Source organism: Schistocerca gregaria, chromosome X, assembly GCF_023897955.1.
Source record: "Schistocerca gregaria isolate iqSchGreg1 chromosome X, iqSchGreg1.2, whole genome shotgun sequence".
Classification (NCBI taxonomy): domain Eukaryota; kingdom Metazoa; phylum Arthropoda; class Insecta; order Orthoptera; family Acrididae; genus Schistocerca; species Schistocerca gregaria.
In genome coordinates, this window is record NC_064931.1 from 591,684,571 (window position 1) to 591,712,158 (window position 27,588).

The 27,588-nt window shown below is 39.3% G+C and overlaps 1 protein-coding gene across 1 annotated transcript in view; it reads right to left on the minus strand.

Annotated features, from left to right (window-relative positions):
• The window catches only part of LOC126299401 (vacuolar protein sorting-associated protein 41 homolog), a 143,575-nt gene extending 116,886 nt beyond the window's left edge, over positions 1-26,689 (minus strand). The window contains exons 1-4 of the mRNA XM_049991275.1: positions 26,431-26,689; positions 14,945-15,088; positions 12,613-12,771; positions 563-686 (exon numbers count right to left, since the gene is read on the minus strand). Coding sequence (XP_049847232.1) covers positions 563-686; positions 12,613-12,771; positions 14,945-15,088; positions 26,431-26,442 — 439 coding nt within the window. The 5' untranslated portion in view covers positions 26,443-26,689. The remainder of the gene's footprint in view (positions 1-562; positions 687-12,612; positions 12,772-14,944; positions 15,089-26,430) is intronic.
• Positions 26,690-27,588: the final 899 nt, after the last annotated feature.

Here is a 27,588-nt window from a genome sequence, read left to right on the forward strand (position 1 = left end):
GTTTGTAATGCAACTTCGCTGCCTTTCTGGCATTATTCTCGGCTTTACTTTTGTAAGAGTGCAACAATACTGTCATTTTCATAGTTTTCAATTTTATGCATCACAATCAGTATTTATTTTCACCAGGTGCATTACAAAATATCATACTTGGGGCAAAGAGGAAAAGTTGCAGGGTTGGGGGAGGTGGTGCACCGAGGGGAATGCCTATGTTTCCTGTGAAACTTTTTAAACTTCTTAAAAAGAGAAATAAGTTCCCTTCCTCTCTTTATTGTGTATTGTCATGTCCAGATAGAAACAACTGTATGGTACATTACATTTGTATGAGCAATTGTGTCACCACTTTTAATTTACTGATTTTTTAATATAGCTGCTAGATGTGTACAGTAATATCCTACACTTGCCAGCTGGATACAGTGAAAATTTCTAAACAAGACAATGAACTGTACAGTAGTAAAAATACTTAGTAATTTATATCACAGGCAAATACAAGGCAATCTCATAAATACTATCTAAACAGGAAATTTACAAAATTGGGAAAAAAGAGAGCAAAAGCTCAACTCACCAGTAATAAACCTTCGTCCTGAACCTGGTTTTGAATAATATGGATCAATTGCTACACATCTGACCAGTCTTCCAATCACCACCTCTTGATTATGCTCACTTGAGCAGAGCCCACTAATAAAAATCTGGTCCAATAACAAACTTCTGAATTATTATACAGATACATACAAAATATACACACAAATAGAAAATAATATAAAGTTTTAAATACCCATAAATACTAACACAATGACTCCTGCCAAATACTTAAAAAGAACACATTGGTTATACACATAACACCTACCTCTCTAAGACTTCTCCCTGTGTTTTTCATTCTATTGGAATTCAAAGTCACTAACTGCTTGACCTGTCTTTGTATTTAAGATTATTTTCAGTTTAATTTGGTTAAAATATGCTTCTCTGCTGAGTTCAATACTCTTAGATGATAATTCTTACAATTCAACAGTTTTGTAGGCCTTACTTTTGTTCAATTCAATTGTTATGAAATCAGCTCCTAGTCTATACGTACTTACAAATTCCAAAACAAAACAACAAAAGTAAATAAACACAACAAACTAACATGGTGCTATAATGGCCTAGATGTGATGCAAACAACAGAACATATGAAAACAAAGACTCATTGTATAGCTGATGGATCATGCAAGTTAGCAGGAACGCAAGGAAGACTGAAAACACTGCTGAGTTTTCAGACAGTGTCCATCTTCATACTAACTGAAAAAAACCATACATGCACAGTTACTGTATCCTGGCCAACTATACTGTCCTAGTGCTGCAGCCAGTGCAGCCAGGAGAGAAGGTTCAGATGGCACAAGTTGTGAAGTGGCTATTGAGATCAAGCATATAGCACTCAGCAACATGTTCTGCCACTGGGTGTTCAACTTTGCTCATGTTCGAAGTTTAGAGGAGGCCACTCATTCAGGTGGACAGCTAGTTGGTGGTCATGCCCACATATTGGATGTACAGAAGCTACAGCAGGGTTTTTATGTGACAAGACTAACTTCACAGGTGGCCCTGGCTATGATAGAGTTGGAAACACCAATTATGGGGCTCGAATATGATGTGTTGTGTGGGTACACAGGACAGGTCTTGATATTATGTCTTCCGCAGGCCTATAAACCACATGGCAATGGGCTAGGTGCAGGTGTGGCATAAGGATGGACCAAGCTCCACATCTACATCACTACTCTGAAAATCACACTTAAGAACTTGGAAGAGGGTTCAGCAAATCAACTTCAAACCAATTCTCTATTATTCCATTTTCGAACAGCATGAGGAAAAACTGGCAGCTATGTCTTCCCATGGGAGCTCTGATTTCTCTTATTTTATTATGATAATCATTTCTCCCTATGTAGGTCAACATTTTGCATTCACAGGAGAAAGCTGGAGACAGAACTTTCATGAGAATATCCTGTCACAATGAAAAATGTTTTTGTTTCAATGAGTTCCACCCCAAACCCTGTATCATGTCTGTGACAGTCTCTCCCCTACTTCTTGATAATCCAAAACATGCTGCCCTTCTTGGAACTTTCTCAATGTACTCCGGCAACCCTATCTGCTAAGGATCCCACACTGTGCAGCAGTACTTCAAAAGAGGATGGGCAAGCATTGTGTAGACAGCCTCTCAAGTAGATCTGTTGTATGTTCTAAGTGTTCCGCCTATAAAATGCATTCTTTGGTTTGCTTTCCCCACAACATTTTCAACGTGTTCTGTCCAAGTTGTCTGAACTGTAATTCCTAGGTATTTAGTTGAATTAATAGCCTTCAGATTTGACTGACTTATTGTATGAAGCCCCCCCCACACATGAACCATGGACCTTGCCATTGCTGGGGAGGCTTGCGTGCCTCAGCGATACAGATGGCCGTACCATAGGTGCAACCACAACGGAGGGGTATCTGTTGAGAGGCCAGACAAACGTGTGGTTCCTGAAGAGGGGCAGCAGCCTTTTCAGTAGTTGCAGGGGCAACAGTCAGGATGATTGACTGATCTGGCCTTGCAACATTAACCAAAACGGCCTTGCTGTGCTGGTACTGCGAACGGCTGAAAGCAAGGGGAAACTACAGCCGTAATTTTTCCCAAGGACATGCAGCTTTACTGTATGATTAAATGATGATGGCATCCTCTTGGGTAAAATATTCCGGAGGTAAAATAGTTCCCCATTCGGATCTCCGGGCGGGGACTACTCAGGAGGATGTCATTATCAGGAGGAAGAAAACTGGCGTTCTACGGATCGGAGCGTGGAATGTCAGATCCCTTAATCGGGCAGGTAGGTTAGAAAATTTAAAAAGGGAAATGCATAGGTTAAAGTTAGATATAGTGGGAATTAGTGAAGTTCAGTGGCAGGAGGAACAAGACTTCTGGTCAGGTGACTACAGGATTATAAACACAAAATCAAATAGGGGTAATGCAGGAGTAGGTTTAATAATGAATAGGAAAATAGGAATGCGGGTAAGCTACTACAAACAGCATAGTGAACGCATTATTGTGGCCAAGATAGATACGAAGCCCACACCTACTACAGTAGTACAAGTTTATATGCCAACTAGCTCTGCAGATGATGAAGAAATTGAAGAAATGTATGATGGAATAAAAGAAATTATTCAGATAGTGAAGGGAGATGAAAATTTAATAGTCATGGGTGACTGGAATTCGAGTGTAGGAAAGGGGAGAGAAGGAAATGTAGGTGAATATGGATTGCGGCTAAGAAATGAAAGAGGAAGCCGCCTAGCAGAATTTTGCACAGAGCACAACTTAATCATAGCTAACACTTGGTTTAAGAATCATGAAACAAGGTTGTATACGTGGAAGAACCCTAGAGATACTAAAAGGTATCAAATAGATTATATAATGGTAAGACAGAGATTTAGGAACCAGGTTTTAAGTTGTAAGACATTTCCAGGGGCAGATGTGCACTCAGACCACAATCTATTGGTTATGACCTGTAGATTAAAACTGAAGAAACTGCAAAAATGTGGGAAATTAAGGAGATGGGACCTGGATAAACTGAAAGAACCAGAGGTTGTACAGAGTTTCAGGGAGAGCATAAGGGAACAATTGACAGGAATAGGGGAAAGAAATACAGTAGAAGAAGAATGGGTAGCTCTGAGGGATGAAGTAGTGAAGGCAGCAGAGGATAAAGTAGGTAAAAAGATGAGGGCTGCTAGAAATCCTTGGGTAACAGAAGAAATATTGAATTTAATTGATGAAAGGAGAAAATATAAAAATGCAGTAAATGAAGCAGGCAAAAAGGAATACAAACGTCTCAAAAATGAGATCGACAGGAAGTGCAAAATGGCTAAACAGGGATGGCTAGAGGACAAATTTAAGGATGTAGAAGCTTATCTCACTAGGGGTAAGATAGATACTGCCTACAGGAAAATTAAAGAGACCTTTGGAGAGAAGAGAACCACGTGTATGAATATCAAGAGCTCAGATGGCAGCCCAGTTCTAAGCAAAGAAGGGAAGGCAGAAAGGTGGAAGGAGTATATAGAAGGTTTATACAAGGGTGATGTACTTGAGGACAATATTATGGAAATAGAAGAGGATGTAGATGAAGACGAAATGGGAGATACGATACTGCGTGAAGAGTTTGACAGAGCACTGAAAGACCTGAGTCGAAACAAGGCCCCCGGAGTAGACAACATTCCATTAGAACTACTGACGGCCTTGGGAGAGCCAGTCATGACAAAACTCTACCAGCTGGTGAGCAAGATGTATGAGACAGGCGAAATACCCTCAGACTTCAAGAAGAATATAATAATTCCAATCCCAAAGAAGGCAGGTGCTGACAGATGTGAAAATTACCGAACTATCAGTTTAATAAGTCACAGCTGAAAAATACTAACGCGAATTCTTTACTGACGAATGGAAAAACTGGTAGATGCGGACCTCGGGGAGGATAAGTTTGGATTCCGTCGAATTGTTGGAACACGTGAGGCAATACTGACCTTACGACTTATCTTAGAAGAAAGATTAAGAAAAGGCAAACCTACGTTTCTAGCATTTGTAGACTTAGAGAAAGCTTTTGACAATGTTGACTGGAATACTCTTTTTCAAATTCTAAAGGTGGCAGGGGTAAAATACAGGGAGCGAAAGGCTATTTACAATTTGTACAGAAACCAGATGGCAGTCATAAGAGTCGAGGGGCATGAAAGGGAAGCAGTGGTTGGGAAAGGAGTGAGACAGGGTTGTAGCCTCTCCCCGATGTTATTCAATCTGTATATTGAGCAAGCAGTAAAGGAAACAAAAGAAAAATTTGGAGTAGGTATTAAAATTCATGGAGACGAAGTAAAAACTTTGAGGTTCGCCGATGACATTGTAATTCTGTCAGAGACGACAAAGGACTTGGAAGAGCAGTTGAACGGAATGGACAGTGTCTTGAAAGGAGGATATAAGATGAACATCAACAAAAGCAAAATGAGGATAATGGAATGTAGTCAAATTAAATCAGGTGATGCTGAGGGAATTAGATTAGGAAATGAGACGCTTAAAGTAGTAAATGAGTTTTGCTATTTAGGAAGTAAAATAACTGATGATGGTCGAAGTAGAGAGGATATAAAATGTAGACTGGCAATGGGAAGGAAAGCGTTTCTGAAGAAGAGAAATTTGTTAACATCGAATATAGATTTATGTATCAGGAAGTCATTTCTGAAAGTATTTGTTTGGAGTGTAGCCATGTATGGAAGTTAAACATGGACGATAACTAGTTTGGACAAGAAGAGAATAGAAGCTTTCGAAATGTGGTGCTACAGAAGAATACTGAAGATAAGGTGGATAGATCACGTAGCTAATGAGGAGGTATTGAATAGGATTGGGGAGAAGAGAAGTTTGTGGCACAACTTGACTATGAGAAGGGATCGGTTGGTAGGACATGTTTTGAGGCATCAAGGGATCACAAATTTAGCGTTGGAGGGCAGCGTGGAGGGTAAAAATCGTAGAGGGAGACCGAGAGATGAGTACACTAAGCAGATTCAGAAGGATGTAGGTTGCAGTAGGTACTGGGAGATGAAGCAGCTTGCACAGGATAGAGTAGCATGGAGAGCTGCATCAAACCAGTCTCAGGACTGAAGACAACAACAACAACAACAACAACAACAACAACAACAACATTGTATGAAGTTTAGCGGACTACTTTTAGCACTCATGTGGATAACCTCACACTTTTTATTATTTAGGGTCAATTGCTAATTTTCACACCATAGAGATAGCTGATCTATATTATTTTGCAATTGGTTTTGATCTTCTGATGACTTTACTAGACAAGAAATGACAGCATCATCTGCTAACAACCTAAGATGGCAGCTCAGATTGTCTCCTAAGTCATTTATATAGATAATGAACAGCAGAGGACTTATATAACACTACCTTGGGGTATTCCACAAATCATTTTTGTTTTATTCAATGACTTTCTATCAATTACTACGAACTGTGACTTCTCTGACAGGAAGTCATGAATGCAGTTACATAACTGACACGATATTCCATAAGCACACTGTTTGACAACAAGCTGCTTGTGAGGTATGCTGTCAAAAGCCTTCTGGGAATCTAAAAATATGGAATCAATTTGAAATCCCATATCAATAGCACTCAACACTTCATGGGAGTAAAGAGCTATCTGTGTTTAACAAGAACAGTGTTTTCTAAATCTGTGTTGACTGTGTGTCAAAAGACAGTTCACTTCGAGGTAATTCATAATGTTTGAATACAATATATGCTCACCTCGAGGCAATTCATAATGTTTGAATACAATATATGCTCCAAAATCTTGCTGCATATCAACATTAATTATATGGACTTGTAGTTTAGTGGATTACTCCGATTACTCCAATTGCTTTTCTTGAATAATGGTGTGACCTGTGCAACTTTCTGGTCTTTAGGTATGGATCTTTTGTCAAAGCAAGCTGTTGTATGTGATTGTTAAGTATGGAGCTACATTTAAGGTGTTTCACTACTCCAAGGATATCTACACACATTAAAAAAAAAAGTTTTTGCATCACTTCGGTTGCGAGAGTTCCAGAACCTGTACAGAAAATTGGAATAAAGATCAACATAACCATCATTTCCGCCATTTTTATTGCTCATGAAAATCACACATTTCATATTGTACCACCATACAATGAGACCTTCAGAGGTGGTGGTTCAGATTGCTGTACACACCAGTACCTCTAAAACCCAGTAGCATGTCCTCTTGCACTGATGAATGCCTATATGCATCATGGCACACTATTCACAAGCTCATCAAGGCACAGTTGGTCCAGATTGTCCCACTCCTCAATGTCGATTTGATGTAGATCCCTCAGAGTGGTTGGTGGGTCACGTCATCCATAAACAGCCCTTTTCAATCTATCCCAGGCATGTTCAACAGGGTTCATGTCTGGAGAACATGCTGCCCACCCTAGTCGAGCCATGCTATTATCCTGAAGGAAGTCATTCACAAGAAGTGAATGATGGGGGCACGAATTGTCATCCATGCAGACGAATGCCTCGCCAATATGCTGTCATATGGTTGCACTATCGGTTGGAGGGTGGCATTCACGTATCGCACAGCCGTTATGGCGCCTTCCATGACATCCAGAGGCGTATGTCGGTGCCACATAATGCCACCCCAAAACAGCAGAGAACCTCCACTGCGCTGCACTTGCTGGACAGTGTGTCTAAGGTATTCAGACTGACTGGGTTGCCACAAAACACGTCTCCGACAATTGTCTGGTTGAAGGCCTATGCGACACTCATCTGTGAAGAGAATGCGATGCCAATCCTGACCAGTCCATTTGGCATGTTGTTGGGCCCATCTGCCACACACTGCATAGTGTCGTGGGTGCAAAGATGGATCTCACCATCGATGTCGGGGGTGAACCTGCATATCATGCAGCCTTCTGCACAGCCATAATCTGCTGGTAGCGGTCATCCACTCCAGTAAAAGCCCTTGGACAGCCTCAGCGAGGCATCCTGTATCTCTGTATCTCCTTTATATCTGAACAACATCGCATTGGTTCACTCTGAGACGCCTGGGCACTTCCCTTGTTGAGAGTGCTTCCTGGCACAAAGTAACAATGCGGACACAATTGAACCATGGTATTGACTGTCTACGCGTGGTTGAAGTACAGACAACACGAGCCGTGCACCTCCTTCCTCACTGGAACCCCCTCCGTCTAATAGGTGCTGCTCATGCATGGTTGTTTACATCTTTGGGTGGGTTTAATGACATCTTTGAACAGTCAAAGGGCCTGTATCTGTGACACAATATCCACAGCCAATGTCTATCTTCAGTTCTGGGAACCGGGGTGCTGTAAAACTTTTTTTTGTGTGTATACTTTTAAGTTACTCATGTTGAGAGCTGTTCTTGATATGAATTCTGAAATATTTACTGTGTCTTCTTTGGTGAAGGAATTTTGGAAAGCTGTTTTTAGTAAGTCTGCTTTAGCAATACTGTTATCAATAGTATTGCCATTGCTATCACAAAGAGAAGGCGCTGACTGTGTCTTGCTTCTAGTATACTGTACATGTGACCAGTTTTCAAGACATAGTTTCATTGTGAAAACTATTATAAGCATCTCACATTGTAGTTTGCACTAAATTTTGAGTTTCTGTAAAAGATTGTCAATTTTGGGGATTTTGTGTTCATTTGAATTTGGCATGATTTTTTTTGTTGTTTCTGCAACAGTGTCTGACCTGTTTTGTGTCACCGTGGGGTATCAGCTCCATCTTTTGTTAACTTATTTGGTATAAATCTCTTAACTGTTGTTGATACTACTTCTTGAATTCAGGCCATTTCTGACCTACACTAACATTGTTTGTATCCCAGTGGCCAATCTGCAACAGTGATGCCCATCCACTGCAGCCTCAAGCTGTGTAACTGAAGCCAACACAGCCTGGAGATGAGAGCAAAGTATCATCAACTCCACTTGCATCTGCACACAGCAATCACTGTCCCTAACCAGACTAAAGATAGTGGTAAACTACACTATACAGACAAACAAACATCGACACACACTGTAGAACTCCAGTGTAGGCACTAAAGAAACTGCAAGAACTGTGTCTAGTAAATTAGATTAACATTTAGAGATTCATAAACTTAACTACCAACACATACAGTTGAGGCTAAATAATTTGCTCCTGGTTAGGAACTATTAAAATGTCATAAAATTGGTTACTTTCTGACAAAAATGAAAACGCAAGAACTGTGTCTAGTAAATATTAAATAAACACACAGAAATTCGAAAACTACACTGCTAAAGCACACAAATGAAACTACATAATTTGCTCCCAGTCAGGAACTTGTAAAATGTCACAAAATCAGTTACTTATTTGTTGCTGCTGCTTGGCCAGTGGCTGCTGCCTGACTTACCAGACTATTGCCTATGAGCAACCACTAGCTTTACAAACAAACTAAAAAACCAATATCAACACACACTGTGAAACTCTATTGTAGACAATGACGAAAATGCAAGAACTGTGTCTAGTAAATTAGAGTAACATGCCGAGATTCAAAAAATTGAACTGCCAAAGTAAACAGGAGAGATAATTTGGAGATTTGGTGACTGGCAAAATACCAGTTTGTGATAGATGGAGGGGATGTTCCTAATTTCAGGACATGATGGAAGTTAGTTTAAGCACTAGCAAGGGATATTTTTTAAGTTGTTCCAATTCAGTGTGACACTGGGTAATGATAGGTGTGTTCCTTTCCAGCTGATTCATGAGGGGTGGTTGGACAATTAAAGGCACATGTGGATATGGCATCTGTTTGTTGACTAGGTATGGAGAGTAATGCCTGACCGTGAAAAGGGTAATAATGGACATGGGACTGTTCATCACTGCAGATACTTTGTCCATGGGAGGTGAGACTGTATTGGACGGTTTTTTTAGTGATAAAGAGATGGCAGCTACTGACTGCTGGAGGGCTTGACTAGGCAGCATGCTAGGCTTCAGGGTGATTAAATGAAGCAGATATGAGACAAGGTGTTGAGGCAGTCGAGGAATAAGGATACAGTGTCTTGATCGTGGGCCTAGATGAAGAAGATATCATCAATGAAACTCATCAGGCAAAGGGTTTAGTTTAGGTTGGCAAGGAAGGTTAACTCCAAATGGCCCATAAACTAGTTGGCATATGAGGATACCTTGCAGATGCTTATATTGTGCTGTGGATTTGTACGAACAAATAAATTGTTACCAGTAAAGATATAGCTGGTCTAGTGAATAAGGAAACAAGTGATGAGTTTGGGGTCAGCAGGACATTGGGAGAGGTCATGCTTGATGGTGGCAATGCCATGGGCATGGGAGACATTGGTGTATAGGGAAGTGCTATCAACAACCACAACCACGGATCAAGGAAGTAATATGAAGGGGATGGTTGAGAGGCACTGAAACTGGTTTGTGCCCTTGATACAGGAAACTAGGCTGCAGGCAATGGGTTGGATGTGTTGATTTTTCCATGAGAGAACAATAATCAGCTGTGTGGAGGTCCAAATTGTAGAAGCAAGGTGTGTGAGCAGTAGTTGAGATGAGGAGGGAGATGGACTGGGGAGGAGGGATTCTGCAGTGGGTCTAGGGATTTGAGTAGCAACTGGAGGTTATGCTGGACTTCTAGGATGGGAAAAGAAGCATGCTGAACTTTAGGATTAGGTGAAGCAGATATGAGAGAAGGTGTTGAGGCAGTAAAGGAATGAGGATAGAGTTATACCAAATTCTGTACAGACTGCCAGAACCTAAATACTCTACACAATAAAGGTGCAAAATATGAATGGTCAGAACAGTGTAATGTAATATCTTGTACAGACATCTTTCATTAACCTGACACGTTCCACATCATTACAAAGTGTCGTATTCATGATCTATGGAACAAGTATTAATCTAATCTAATCTAGGAGGTATTTCTTATGTTAAAACATTATCTAAAGTCTATTCCTTGAGTGGAGACCCATGACCCATCAAAATGCCTTAGCCTGGCCACCAACGTGTTTCAACATGACATCGGAGCTGTTCTTTCTCACAAAATTGATGATGGGCAATAGAAAACTGATAATACATGCTTCTAAAATGGGAAAGAAGCACTGGGAATCATATTGCAGTAAGAAATTACACACAGTTTCTCCTCATAACAGACAATCAGCCAATAATTTCCTTATTCAGTCCTAAGACCCACCTAACATAAAATACATTCACCAACATTGGCCACAACAACTCCCACCTCACTCCCTTCTAGGACACCACACATATTTTGTACTAAGAAACAGGATCCAGACAGTACAGAGGGTACTGAGGCTAATATCAGATGATAATGACAATGACTGCCAAGTGGTCATCTTGCTGCAATTGTGCCAGTGTGCCATAAGTCTCCTGCACATTTATCACTAGGGTGTGGTACACATGAAGGCGCTTAAGACGTGGCACGCCTACTGGGTTGGCATCATGCAGGACATCATGAGGACAGCCCACTATAGCAAGACTTGTGTGTCAACGGCGAGTAGCCCACAAAGGTTCAATGCATGGTCAATGCCACAGTGTCCATGAGAGTGTGTCCATCCTCAGAGAGATGTGGTCATCATCATAGGATTCATTTTCAAAGTTTCCTTTTGTAGTCCAAATGTCAAATACCACAGTAGCGTAGACAACTGAAGGGGCCTCAGAAACAATTGTTTCAGATAATGGATTTTCACCCAGTATGTTTTGGGATTTCTGCTCTCAGATCAGCATAGTGTATTTGACAACGGTGATGTTCCACTCAGCCTCTAATGGTGAAGCCAAACCATTCATTAAAACATACTATCAGCTGCATTTAAGGCCGAAGTCCTAACTCAGTTTCTGGTCCCTACAAGACCACACTGATACAGGGCTGCCAAAAATGCTTCACAGGTGCTCACACTGGACCCTATCGGATATCCTGAGGCCTAAAACACCCCACACCAGTCCAACCATTACTCCCACTACACGGTGGCCACAGAGGTTTGGGATCACACCTTCGGGACAGTTCCAGAATGGATACTTGGTGGTGTCAGAGCTGCCTGGGCATAAAACGGTCCACAGTGGACACCAATGGCGCCATGCAGATATGATAAGCCAACTAACTGCACCCATGCTTACCAGCTTCAATCTTGAGGCAACCTCCACCACTCCTGAAGCTAGCTCAATACAACTTCAGATGCCTGGCAGACCCATATTCCAATGTCCATTGCTGTTGTAGTTGGTCCCCTATGGAATGGGACCTTCTCCCACCTCCAATCTCCAGCACCAGTGACTTCCAGCATGGACCTAGAGACAGGAACACCAGCTCTGGCTGACTCCAGCACCAGCATCACACCCCCCTCCCCCTTCAGGTTAAGCAATCAAGATACGAACAAGGATACTTCTGGCCCTGTGTGTCAAGTAAGATGCTTCCAGCAGCTATATCTATCATCCCACAGCAATGATGATACTCTGAGATGTCTGCTTTCAATGATTCCTCAGGTGACCAGTAAGAGGTACAAGTCACGGGGGCCTCACCACTGACATCAAGCTGCAGATCAAACTTTGCTGCCAGGCTGCTGCTAGACACTTCAAATCATACTGTGCTCTCTTACACGATGCTCGCTGAATTTCAACTACACTGATTTTACAATTTTGTCAAATTTGCTTGACCTAAACTATCAGTATTCTTCACTTTGTGTGTTCTATATGTTATGATCCAGTGTGAACTCTAATTTTGAACTATCAAGCAATTAAAGTGTATCCATATTTTCTGTGTAATAAATAGTGTGTTGCATCATAGTGAGTGTCATACTATAGTAAGGGATTTCACTCAATGGAATTCTGGATCTGTGGTTTTATCATAGCAGTCCATACAACACTGTGGTCCTTTACACTGTGAGAGAAATTTAGTAACTTGTTATGGTTCTTGAATCTGGAGAATGTAACCTAAGAAAGGTAACATGCACACATGTGGTCCAAAATAGTGAAATGTGGTGCACTGTAGAGAGTAGTAGTCACATTCAACACAATGAAACAAAACACCTGCAGAAGTTATAATCAGATGCACCCAGCAAAGTAATATCTTAAGTATGAAAAGGAAATTTCCTTACCCTGCCATCATCTGAACAGCTTGCAACAAAATCCCCATTTTGATCAATGCTTATCTGGTTCACTGATACTGTATGTGAACGCAAGGCTTTACTTTTAATATTGTTGCCTTGATGATCCAGAAGATGAACGGTTCCCCAATGGGTGCCAAGGCATACAAACTGAAAAAAAATATCAATGACGAAAAAATTAATATTGAAACTGAAATCAAAGATTTAAAATACCTAGTGTTTTCAGAAGGAGTAAAATAAAATAAAATTTACGGAATCGGAAAGAGTAAATCAATACACCTAAACTGACAGTGAAAGACCTTCCTTACAGTAGATTCTCAGATGAGATGGTGTTAAAATAAGTTAAAAACAGCACAATTTTTTGTGAGGAATTCTCTTACCAAATGAGCTATTTGGGCATACCTCATTGCTAAATTCAAAGCTTTAATCTTCAAGGATCTCATGTCCACGTGCTAGTCCATGACATATGTCTCAGTGAAAATTTGAAAACAAGAGAGAAGCACTGACACATCTAACATTCAAATCAAATCAAATAGTATGGATACAAAGAGTACTGCCCGCAAAAGGCAAGGGTATAGATATGAATCCCAGTCGAGCACACAGTTTTAACCTGTCAGGAAGTTTCAGCATAATGGATCATTTTGTGAGTGACATAAGGATTTCTTCTAGTATCAATCACTTTATGCTTTATGAGACCCATCAAATCAAGATCATATCATCCATCAGCCAGAAATGCCTCTATTACGAACAGGAATGAATGGCCTAAATAGAGCCAAGAAATGAATGACACCGAAAGGTCTTAGTAATCAATTCCACAACAATAAAGGGTGAGGGTAATATTGTTGACTCAGTTCAAAATGTGTTCTGGATTAGCACTAGACTTGCAGCTACAATGATTTTCCAGCAACACTAATTCAGCATCAAATCTACATTTTATAGTTTGCAGCTTCCTAAATGTGAGGGACTGATAACCTTGCAGTTTAGTCCCTTTTAATCTACAAACCAACCAACCAACCTAAATGTGACTTTTTCTAAGTGAATTGGATATAATAATGAAGTGGATTGACCATTACATTCACAGTATCCCTTGTCCTTTTTTTCCCCACTAGGGGTACAAGGAAGAAAGGTAGGTTAACAGCTTCAATTTCTTATTGATTGCATCATCTTTATAGATAGAGCACAATCTCAGTTGCACACTGACAGTAAAGTAAATTGAAAATGGGCCTTCTGAAGAAACCATCCCAGCAGTCACGAGAAGTGTTTTAGGGAAATTATGGACAACCTGAATTGAAATGCTCAGGCACTGATTAGAAAATTTGGTCATTTTCAATATGAGGCCGGTGTCTAACCACTGTGCTATTTTACTTAGAGGGGAGCACAGCATGGACACAGTACATAATCACATTGTCACATTGAAAATAATGATAAATGTCAGTGTCACTCATTTCAGATGTGAGATAATTAATAAAATTAGTACTGAAATGAGTACGACTTGGATATTCTGTGGGTCACCCATGTGGAATATTATATACATTGCCATTAACCACATATCAGCAACAGAAAAATTTTTTCTTTTTTTTAAAAAGAGAAATGAAAAAAGATGCATCAGTGTAAGGACTTCCTGAGTGTAAAATATAATCTAAAACACAAAATTATGTCTACTACAAGAATGATCACTAATGCTCATTGGAACAGATTTTTTAACTGTAACTGGTTATCTTCTTCCAGACCTCCTGTATGCACCGATAAAGAAGTCTTCAATGCTATTAATAAAGGAGAGACATTAATACCACAAAGAAATGGCTATTGTAATAGAAGCACAAGGATATTTACAATAAATAAGAAAGTGATGAGTGAATATATCAAGGACCAAGTTGGTCATTACAGTATACAACTGACTTCCCTCTTTCTCAGTTGTTAAAGTAGCGCTTATGACAATATAGGCACAGCTACTTTTTAGGTTGGCTAAATATGTTTGTCACAAACTGAAGTTAAGTGTGTGCTGCAACAGATGCTCTTTCAAGTTTGTTACATATAGATTCTTATATCATATGAGTGATGCACCTGTACTCATAATTAATTTTTTTTTATAAATTCAAGATTATAGCACATCTCACATGTAGTTATAACAAATGAGTGCTATGAGTTAATTAATCCATCAACTCTTTATCACCTAATCTAATATTGCCCACATTACCCTTCCTCCTTTCAACCACTCTGATCACCCCCGATTTTACAACTAGAAGGCTATGGCAGCCTCTTGTGATATGATCTACAGCTTTGCAAAATATAAAAATGTCCTCACATGTGGCAAGAGACTTACTTTTGGATGAACAGCCATGCAACTTGCAGCATCCTTATTTAATATTTTCAGTACATCATTAGTCATCCTCACATACTTCAGTCTTGGTTCAATTTCATCTGATGATGAACTATTCATGTCATCATCGCTAGGCATGTCGCCATTCTGTAAAGAAGCAAGTACACTATTTAAAAAAAGTTAATTATATTTCAAGTACTCTAATGAAAACAAAAGATTTAATAGGAATACAAAATTACAAGTCCTGAGTCATCGCACCAAACATTTGCTGGCCCATTACAAATACCTGGATTTTATGACTGGCACAGACAAAGATTTATGTCAGTGTAATTACTGGATTCCTACAAATATATAAATTCAGTTATGGCAAATTCAGACTGAAATATAAATAAATATCTATATGAGGACAGATCACTTCCCACCAAAAAGAGGAGACCTTGAGCAGAAAACAGGCATGTGAATAAAGTCTGATTAGTAGCTGATCTTTCAGAGAAAGTCCTTTGTTAAATAGCCATAAGACTATCTCTACTTCCCCTCTCTCTATGAAGAACAATTATCTTGGTTGAGGTGGGTGTTGGGATAAATGAAGAGTTGATGGTTGAGGAGTGGAGGGACAGAAGTTGAGGAGATTAGGGAAGACTGTAAAGGTATGGAACATATAAGTACATGAAGAAGAAGCATCTAGCAAATAATATACCACTCAACTTGTGAAGCATGCTGCTGAGAATAATTTATTCAACTTTAACAACTGTTTCAAACCCATTCCATGTGAATCCTTCCCCGAATACTAGCATTTCCCTTTGGCCCAAACGAGAAATATCCCTCGAACATACTGTCCATTCTTGCAGACCCCTGGCCTCAATTCACACTCCTTAGTGCTCTACTTGACTCTACACCTTTCCCTTTCATCCCTTCAAGCAACCATGGTATGTTTTTATTCCCCCTCAACTCAGCAGTATCATCATTTATATAGTTCTGTTACATTCTGGTTTCCTCAGCTTATCTCTGCACTACTTTCCCAATTTTTCCCTTAGCAGTCTCTACCTTCTTGTATTTCACCAATGCAATGTGGCGCAGCACTGCACACTCGCTTGGGAGAACTGCTGTTCGGAATGGACCCCCCCCCCCCCCCCCCCCCAGCCCTCTTCTCAGCATAAGCACCATGATACAGGTTTTATACAGTTTCCCTAAATCGCTTAAATCAAATAGTGTGATGCTTTGTTTAGAAAAGAAAACTGAAAAGAAAACTGCCAATTTCCTTACCCATCCTCACCACCTAGGCATTGACTGAATGCTAAATACTAATCTTCCATCCAACCATTTCTCCTGAATCTACCTGTACATTACCAATCCAAATAGCCTTTCCTAACCATTCTACCCCACCCACACACCCCAGCTGAAGGATAGTGAGCACTTTTTCTCTGACAAAGGACTTTTGTATGAAACCTTAGCAGTTAGCCTCTTCAGCATGCCTGCTACTACACAGTATACACACTCAAATGTTCTCTGTTTCCCAAAGATAGTAATTAACGACAGGGATTCAACAAATTAGCATTAACAGTTTGCTATAAAGAACTATTTCTGGAGCATGTTTTCTGACTACTCTCTCAGGCACTGACATTGTATTTTGATTCTCACTTGTATCAACACTTCTCCGAAACTGTGTTTCAAGGAACACTATTCCAAAAATTTAATGAACTCGCAATAGAAGCTGACTGCTGAACGATCCTACCGCCACCAACATAAATTTTGCGTAAGGCCCATGAAGATAAGATATGAGATATTAGAGCTCATACAGAGTCATATAGACAATCGTTTTTTCCTCTGTCTACCTGTGAGTGGAACAGAAGACGAACTGTCTAGTAATGGTACAGGATACCCTCCATCACGTACCGTAAGGTGGCTTGTGCATGTAGATGTACATATTACTATGATCAACCAATATAGACTTCCAATGAGGCCTAATTGTTGGGGACAGTTCAATTCATGCATTCCATTAACCTGATTATGTCATTAAACATACCTCAGGCAACACAGACCTGCACACATACGACATACAAAATTACAGACATGTCTAATAAACACATAGCTGTCTAAGGAAATTGTGAGAGTCAGGCATGAAGGCTTTTCTAACTTTTATAGAAAAAAATGAATAGTTGAAAAAGTTTCAAATGAATTCTGTAAAACCAAAATCAATTGAAAAAAAACTGTCTATGTCTGTTGTATAATCTCCTCAATCATGTCCTTAATGCCATAGATTGGGATGAATTAAACTGTGGACTAATTACTACTTGACTTCCTGAATCTGTCGCTCATAGTGTTGCCTAATAGCAGTTTAAGTCTCATCTTTCAGGTAGATGACAGAGAGTATAAATTTTGCTTGAAAATAGAGAATACAAAAGAGACATTAGTTGGGGTGTACCTGAAACCTTTGTATGGGCCTTTTGTTATTCTTGATATGTATTAATTATTTACCACATTAGCAACAAGGATGGTGATGTTTGCAGATGGTGAGAGAGCTATTTCCACTAATGGATGCATTGGATCTCATTTACAGTGAAAAGTCTCTGAGCTATCAGAAAAGTCATGAAGATAGTTTAGAGAGAATTATATTGTTGTATAACAAGAATTAGTACAGATTACCTTTGAAGGTATAACAACAAAAACAAGAACCAATACAATATTGCAGCTGAGGAGATGTAGCAATAAGCAAATGTCTTCTGCAAAATCTGTGGACTGATCATTAAACATAGTAAAAAACTGGGAATTATTTAGCAAAGGCATGAGTGACTGTTAAAGTTTGAAGAACTTTTGGGACTGCTGCAATAATGAAACAGTAGTATTTGGTTATCATTCAGATACATGTGGCTACAACATGGAAAGAGCATCTGGGAAATAAAATTTTAGCAAAATAGTAATTTACACTTCAAAAAAGAATAATTCAAAAATGAAAGGAGGGAATCATACAGGAGAATTTTTAAAGAAGTTAAAATTGCGATTCTTCTTGGACTGTAAAAATAGAGTAAATTCCATTCACCAGTTCAAAGCATAAAACAAAAGTAATGGAACACAACATTTTATTGTAAAGTGAAATTCAGGCCTTGCAATACATTACCTATGTTGACAGCCCTGTCTTATGAATATACCCCATCAAACTACAATGCCACGAGTAAATCAAATGGTGGGATGCTTTGTTGAAAAAAGAAAATTGCCAATGTCTTTACCCATCCTCACCTCCTAGGCATTGATTGAAGGCTAAATGTTAATCTTCCATCTAACCATTTCTCCTAGTGTCTTCAGAGTTTCTATTTATATGTTCCAGTAGTAGATGTCGTTTGTGTGCCTTTCTGACAATATGTCACTTAGTTCTTGTGGTTGGTTACTTATATTGTGTTGTTTAATAGATCTGGACCACATTCCAGTTTTTCCAGTTTTCTTTACAGACTGAACTGTAGAGTAGCTCAAGATTAGTTTGGAAGGTGATTGATTGGTTGTAATGTGCCATGACAGAAAGAAATTATTGTAAGTTTATATTTTTACTTTTTTATAATAAAACAGTCCTAACCACTTGTAGATGTTTGTTTATATACTGGTGACTGGTTTCAGCCACTATCCTGGTCATCATCAGATCGCTTACTCCATGGAAGTCTGCTGAAGCTGGTGATGAGCAGGCACCACTCTAAGGGGAATATAACCAATGCTCAGCAGTTGGGACTGTTTTATTATAAAAAAATTAACAACTGTTATAATTATCGATTTTCCAGTAGAAACAAGATAAAATGACTCAAAATTTTTTTAAAAAAGAAATTCTTTTAAATGTGTATTTAAAATGTGGGTATTGCTGACTGACTGATCTGTAACGTAGCCCAAGGTCTACATTAGGTTGTAAGATGACAGATTGGTTTTAAGATGTCAAAGTCAAAAATGATGTCATGCACAAAAAGGCTTTACAAAAAAATTTAGGTACCTGATGCAAACCCCTAACCTGTCCTCCCATTTGATATTTTTAAATATATTTGAAGACCTTATGAACAACAACATCCCCACCTAAAATATTGCTATCCCCATTCAGATTTTATTAATTAATTTTTTGTTTGTTTTTTTTTGTTTTGCTATAGCTTTTGTGTTGTTAGTGACATATACTGCTCATTTCTTGACTTATGAATGTTCAGTGTGTCAATGCCATTCATCTGTAGGCACAACATTGCATTGTTTAATTGAAATCTATAACCAGAAAGGAATTTTTTTCCAGCGTTAAGAGGGGATGAAGATACATACATTTTTCATATTAGGTGCATTGTGCTGCCACCTACTACCAGGTACTCCATATCAGCGACCTCAGTAGTCATTAGATACCATGAGAGAGCAGAATGGGGCACTCTGCAGAACTCACAGACTTCGAACGTGGTCAGGTGATTGGATGTCACTTGTGTTATACGTCTGTACCCGAGATTTCCACACTCCTAAACATCCCTAGGTCAACTGTTTCTGATGTGACAGTGAAATGGAAATGTGAAGGGATACGTACAGCACAAAAGCATACAGGCCAATCTTGTCTGTTGACTGGCAGAGACCGCCGACAGTTGAAAAGGGCGTAATGTGTAATAGGCACACATCTATCCAGACCATCACACAGGAATTCCAAAGTGCATCAGGATCCACTGCAAGTACTGTGAAATTTAGGTGAGAGGTGAGAAAACTTGGATTTCATGGTCAAGCGGCTGATTGTAAGCCACACATCATGCCAGTAAAAGCAAAACGATGCCTCACTTGGTGTAAGGAGCGTAAACATTGCACGACTGAACAGTGGGAAAATGTTGTGTGGAGTGACGAATCACCGTACACTATGTGTTGATCTGATGGCAGGGTGTGGGTATGGCGAATGCCTGTTAAACGTCATCTGCCAGTGTGTGTAGTGACAACAGTAAAATTCGGAGGCGGTGGTGTTATGGTGTGGACGTGTTTTTCATGGATGGGGGTTGCACCCCTTGTGGTTTTGCATGGCACAATCACAGAACAGGCCTACATTAATGTTTTAAGCACCTTCTTGCTTCCCACTGTTGAAGAGCAATTCAGGGATGGCAATTGCATCTTTCAACATGATCAAGCACCTGTTCATAATGCATAGGCTATGGAGGTATGGTTACACAACAATAACATCCCTGTAATGGACTGGTCTGCACAGAGTCCTGACCTGAATCCTATAGAACACCTTTGGGATGTTTTGGAACGCCTACTTCTTGCCAGGCGTCACCGACCGACATCGGTACCTCTCCTCAGTGCAGCACTCTGTGGAGAATGGGCTGCCATTCCCCAAGAAATCTTCCAGCACCTGATTGAACATATGCCTACGAGAGTGGAAGCTGTCATCAAGGCTAAGGGTGGGCCAACACCATATTGAATTTCAGCATTATCAATGGACAGCACCAGGAACTTGTGAGCCATTTTCACCCAGGTGTCCAGATACTTTTGATCACATAGTGTAGAACATGGCCTGGTTGAGGCAATGTAAGAATTAGGAGAGTTCTTTCATCCAAAGAGTGTAATGAATCTTCATATTTCAGCAACTGTATGAGGCTGAAATTGTTGTGAACCATGACATTGCTGAAATTGTTGTGAACCATGACATTGCTATTTGAAACTGCATGCTTTGGATCACACAATTCAGTTTAAATAATGTGTTCCAAAATTTGTTGATGTTGAGTAGTCACACTGTGGTCTAAACTGGCAATACACTTTGTCTGTACCACGCTCCATGAACTGGAATAGCTTTAGTATTTTATGTAACAACATGTGCCTTGATTCTGTCAACTACCAATCTGTTGCCAGCATCTTGTGTAACAATTATTTATTGCCTTCAGTCATGTTGTGGTTTAAAACAAGGTGTACTCTCATCACAATATTATATAAAAATAGTAATTCTCTCCTAATTCACAATCATAGGAGACTATCTGTCAGTAAATGCGGGATCCGACAGGCATGTGATTTACATAGCTTCAAAAAAGTTCTTGTAGCAGTGACCAGGAAATTAATGGAAAATACACAGAAAGGGTTATCATGTGAAACCATCTATTCTCTCCCACCTACGTTTCCATGGCAGTTTCTCAAGAGATTGTGACTTACTGTATTCCTCACCACAAATGCACCTGTATTCACATATCACTTACACCTTACAGAACTTACAGTGACTCCAGAACTGGCAGATTCTATGCATTTAGCAATCACATGACTAAGCATAGTTTGCACATGGTGGGCATTTCAATTTTCTTGGACATTATTATATTCCAATGAAATGTTGACCAAGCTTCATTCATACTCTCTGTGTCTTAATAATGGGTCCCTCTAAAGGGAAGGTAAGCAATTCTGCAATTGTAATTCAACCATGGCATACATAGTGAATAAAACTTAGTTTCTAATGGTAGTGTGACAAATGAAGACTAGTGATATGGTAGAGTGGAAGAGGGTTTGATCTGATTGAGGATGAAAACCTAGCCTTAACAAATGCAGGATACACACTCTAAAGGGAAAAGAAAAATGCATCAAAAAGGAATTATCCGAATGGGTCGCAAATTGGTATTTGTGATGTACATGTACAGACAAACAAAAATTGGATGATTTATGAAACAGAAAGAGCTTCACAAACTGAGTAAGTCATAATGCGTTGCTCCACGTCTGTCCCTTATGCAATCTGTTATTCGGCCTAGCACTGATTGACAGAATTCTTGGATGTCTCCTGAAGGATATCATGCCAAATTCTGTCTACCTTGTGCATGAGATGACAAAAATCCTGAGCTCGTTGGATGGCCCTGCCCAAAATACTCTAAACATTCTAAATTGGGGAGAGATCTGGCAGCCTTGCTCGCCACGGTAAGGTTCAGCAAGCAGGAAGACAAGCACAGAGACCCTTGTCGTGTGTGGACAGGCATGATCTTGCTGAAATGTAACCCCAGGGTGTCCTGACATGAAGGGCACAATTGACTTGCTCAGTTTGTGAAGCCCTTCCTCTTGAATAAATCATCCATTTTTCTGAAATTGTAACCACTTATTTGTCTGTACATGTACATCACATTTACTGGTTTTCAAATAATTCCTTAATGGTGTGGTTTTTTATGTATTGTCAACATAATGAGGTATTTATTAGAAATATAATTATGGGCCTATTATACAAGAAACTGGAGGAATTTCTTTGAAATGATTGGTATAAAACCAAACTAATCACCAAAGGATAGCTATGAACTGATTTCCAGGAAGTTTCAAGCTTTTATGGGTCCCAAAGATGGTCTTACACCACATTAGGTGCAGGTTCAACCTAAGGGAACATTTGTTAGTAGGACCTACTGTCTTTTTATAAAGCCTACTGTGCAAAAAATAAACCCTTAACAGAAACTTGAATACCCCTCCCCCCCGGGTCTAATTTGTTTAGGCACACCGAGTTTCACAAGAATTTAACACACTCTATTGCATCATCATCATCATCTCCATGACATCCACTGCTTGGATAAAGGTCTCCTCTAGACTTTAAGGCATTATAGTCTTCAGTTATCAACGTACATGGGTTGGCCAAAAATATGTAAAAGCCAAAAACACAACACATTACCACATCTAATACGGTGTAGAAAACCTGATAGCATTCAAAACAACGTCCAGTAGTCTTGAAATTGATAAATACGAGTCCTTCATGATTTTCAGAGGAATCTTATACCATAGTGGCAAGTTCAGGTAAAGATTATGGAAATGAATAGCAATCACGCACCCTTCTTTCCAAAGTAAACCACAAAGGCTCAATAATATTGACGTGTGTTGGCGGAGGTGGCTAGGGGAGATGCGACAGTTCATCCTCATGCTCACAAAACCAGTCCTCGACGAGCAAGCTGTGTGAACAGGGGCCATGTCATCTTGGAACTCACCATCGGGGAACAAATACCGTACCAGATAGATCTGATAAGCCTAAATGGTGACATAATCCTTGGCAGTAATTTGGCCTTAAAGAATAACCATGGGGCCAATGGCATAAGTTAATTGCATGCTCCATGAATAGTTTGCACAATGAATTGTAATGATATGGAACAAGTCATTTTACATCCACATAAGAAATTAATTTGTAAATATGGCCACACGCTGAACATTTATAAGTTTAATGAATGTGACTTTGTAATTCCTGTCCACCACCTCATATTTATTACAACAACAGAAATTCTTCAACAGAATAGGGGTGTCAAGGTGAAACTTTTTCAGTTTTTTTGTTGTTTTTTTTCACATTTGTCTTTCCTGTCTATCAGATATTTTATATAACTGGGTAAGTGATCACAAATGTTAGTTGCATCATTGTGCACCTCTTTTTGTGCCAAAGACACCCTGCTTGTGAAGTAATGAATGTATTTTTTCTTCTAGAGTTGTATTTATGTACATCATTGCTCCTTGTAAATGGCAGTGGATTATTTGCAACAAACTTCACAAGGGAATAAATTTCTGTGAAGTAGTAGTCAAAAGGCCAATACCTTAAGCAGAGGTCTACAAGATGGTCATGGGTGAGTACCACATATTATTCTTGCAGCAGGTTTTTGAGCAATGAAGACATTCCTTCTCAAACATGAGCTGCCCCAGAACATTATTCCATATTATATTCTTGAATGAAAATGTGCAAAGTATCTCTCTCCCAAAGGCCTGCAGTAACTTGAAGTCCAAATGGTTTTGTGTGTGTGTGTGTGTGTGTGTGTGTGTGTGTGTGTGTGTGTGTGTGTGTGTGTGTGTGTTTTGGTCAACGTAGGGGGTATTGCTGGAGGCTTTTGTTAGTAAGTAATTTTTGATTTGGTTTTATTCTATAGTAACTGTGACATTCTGGGTGTTGCATATTTATGGTAGATCAGTTATGTTTTAATTGGTGAAGTTAATATGGGGTATTTGGGTTTATCAGTTCTTGGGCAAACTTTTTGGAGCTGTTGGTGGTTGGTTTTGATAGCTGTAGTGGAGTTACATAGATCAATGGAAATCTCCAATTTCACTTTTTGGGTTTGTAGATGTTGTTTCTCTTGTATCTCTAGCTGCGATTGAGCTAATGGACAACGGAAATGTCCAATTCCTGTGGTTTTGTTGGTGTAGTAGAATACTGTAAATTAATTTTTTAATATTTTTTGTTTTGGAATGGCGCTGTATTCTTTTATTGTTTTATATTTAGCTTGTGCCTGCCCTGAGCCCCCAATTTTCCGCGGTTGTCCCATTAGTTTCATTTTATTTTTGGAGTGAGACATTATTGTGTCATTTTTATTTTTGCTCACATTTGTTGGCACATGTATGTAGTGCATCATTTTGTGTACAATGAAAGTAGCTGTTTCTGCCATGTTGATGCGGACACTTCTGTAAAGCCTTCTCATCAATATGGATGCCTAAAAATTTGCTGGCCAAATCATCACCAACCCCCGTCCAAAGTTTCACTTTTGGGGCATAAACTGGGCCAGAAGTTGTAAATAGTATGAAACAAGACACACAAAACCAAATGACTTTCTTCCATTCTGGTATAGTCCAGGTTTTATGGCTTTGCCATCACATTTTCCTGTGAAGGTCATCTGCACCACCAACGAGTAATTTCGCAATTCCTACTCGATCTGCAGTTCCCCGCTTAAGGAGCTCACTTCATATTGTTTTGGTGCCGACAGGGTTTGCATTGTTACTTATTGGATGGCATTTGTCCACTTTCCCTGCATGCAGCATAAATCCTCAATAAATCTTCCGCTACCTTTTTTACAAAAAGACAAGTACCAACTATTTTCCCATGTTCAAATTCACTTAGCTCTGACATAATGCACTCACAACCACACCGGTTGCTGTTCTGACCACCACTGAAGTTACACATACAAAGGACATTGCACAGTTGTCCCTCATGGTCAAATGCAACAGTGGAACCTACTGTTCAAGCATGCATTTATCGTGATGTTTCCATAGTTTTGTCTAAACTCTGTACATATTTTTCACACATGCTTTCTAATGTCACCTAACCACTACATATTTGGTCACTCTCTTGGTCTTTCCATACCTACAGAACCCAGAAATAAATTCCTCATTCTGCCTATCATCCACTCACCTTTTTCATAGGCTGTCCACCGTTTTTGAGTTGCGGTCATAATTACATCTTCCATTACAATCCATTCACTGAGCTATCTGTGTGTTTTCCTGCATCTCATAGCAAATTTCAACACCTACCTCTCCATTCTTAATGCTTCTCAATTTAAAAATCCATCTCTCATTGTTATTAAGACAAAACTGATACAAATATGTCATTTGAAAAATAAAGGAGCCGCTTCATTTAGCCAGTTTTAGGAGGTGGAAAATATTTCCAATATTGCTGTTATTAGTTTTGGTGATAAGGAATCCCTGATAAACTTCTCTTTTACATTGGAAGTGCTCCCTATCCTGACAAAGTTTAATGAAAGTTATAGCACTGGAATATATGTTGTCCTTTACACTACCAGATGTTTCTCACACGATGTTCTGGATTTTATTCAAATTTCGTCAAAGATATGTCGTGAAAAGTGGCAATTGCAAATCAATTCGCCATTTCACTATTCCGTGCACAGCTTGTAAATGTTCCAATGTTCTACATGCACCTCTAAAGTCAGCGTGTTTCTTTGTCTGGCTGAAATCTAGTGTAATTTCTTGTATGGGGTTGCTGACTCTTTTGTGAATCTCTCACACATTATGGTAATGGGTCTGATATGCTCAATGTTGTTTATTTTTTGTCTTGTGTGCCCGTTTTCCTGTGAAATACAATAATTGCAGGAAAAGTTCTGTGAACAGTTTCTCAAGTATTTTTTACTACTCAATCTCCTGTTTCAGGTATTTAATCTGGAATACGTATAATCTACATTTTTATGCTCCATTATTTTGTTTCTTTCTGCCTGTGTATCTACTTCAACTCTTTATCTAAGCATTCTATGATAAAAAGCAACTCGAAAATCTCTTAAAGCTGTTATCTGCTGACTATTTCTTTACGTCATTTACACGAAATATTAAAAGCGAATGACAGTACTGCACACTAGTAACGTTCATTATTAATCGATTGCATTACTTCCTCTATTCAATTTTTGCGACTGCTATGCAAAAGAGCAAATAATACTGTTAGCAACTGAAGACCATGGAGATGTTTGCTACGATAGGGTAAAGGTTATAAAATGCTACGTATAGTTGAGTTAGTTGCAACCACAGAACCCCTGGTGAAATATGCAATTCCATTGTATCTAATTACAGATTGAAGGTTGACATTCTACGCTGAAACTGAGTCATGGTGTTACTAATAGTGTACAGCTCCTATAAAATACATTAACGTCTTAATAAAACATTTATACAGAAGGTTATGACAATAAACAAACACTGTTGACATTTGAGCGTCACGGCATACAGATCAACATGAAAGTGTTCACATAAGACTCAAAATTAGGGTCAGTATTATCTTTTGTACTACAAAATGAAAGTAGATTCTTCATACGAACACATACATCCGCTTCCATTGTTTTGGTCGTAGATCTACTGTCCACTACGAAGTAAACACACACCCCCACCACTTTATGAAGTGACAGATGAAGGGCTTTACACTTCACCAAAGTTCCTCATACCATGTTGACATTTGTATCTATTTGTTCCAAGGAGCTTAGAATCACATGTGTTTAGCCACTGCCGCGCAACTACGGCTCCACGAGACCCGATGTCTCAAGCGAAGATTCGAGCTCTATGTGATAGCAGACGAAAAACGCGCTTGTTCAGTAGGTGGATATTTGATGTTTCAGAGTGTGGAAGAAGCTCTGATTACAACAATAATTTAAGAAAAACATTGTTACAAGCACACCGAAAAAACCTTAGTGCATCGCTCTGCACATAAGGGTGGAAATATTTCACATATACCGTTTTTGTTCGGGTTATGTGGCAAACAGTTCAGCCAGCATCGTCATTTAATGTTCTGCACAACAAATGCATGTGCATTAGCGAATGGTGTTAGTATGTAAATAAAATGTCCGCTATGTAATGTGTCAGTCGTTTCTAGGAAGTGCTATTATAGTCATCTGGAGTTGAAACATGATGTACCGACCGTGACATAAAAGACTGCATTTGAATTTTTCTAGTTCAGCGGCTACAAACAGCATCGTGAAATAAACATTTTGTCACTTAACGTAGAAAATCGCGAATCGTATTATACTTCAGATAATGTCACATAAAAAGTAATTAAAAACAAAAGAAATTCACTGTAAAAATTTTAGCTACTAAGACCCACGACAAATTTTTTATATTAAATTTGCTCATTTTTGCTTCACGAAAGACCGCCTATAATAGCGGTTTGTACAGCCCTTCCTGCCTAGCGTATGAGTCGACGAATAAGCAGGTGCAGCCGTGGCAAAAGAACGTAGTGCCGTGTAGCGCGAAGTCCAATGTGTACACTCGCGAATTTTAAGCACTCAAACCACACTAAAAATGTCTCAAATCGTAAATTTTTTGAATACCTTGCAGTACATATCGACTGTTGCAGATGTAATTGTGACACAAGCGACTAGCAGAGAAAAGAAAATCAAATCAGTGCATGATGTTACGCTACAGACGACTTCCATCAATCTGGACTTTAATTTGTTGACATGAGATATTTTATAACACTTCCTGTAGCATGT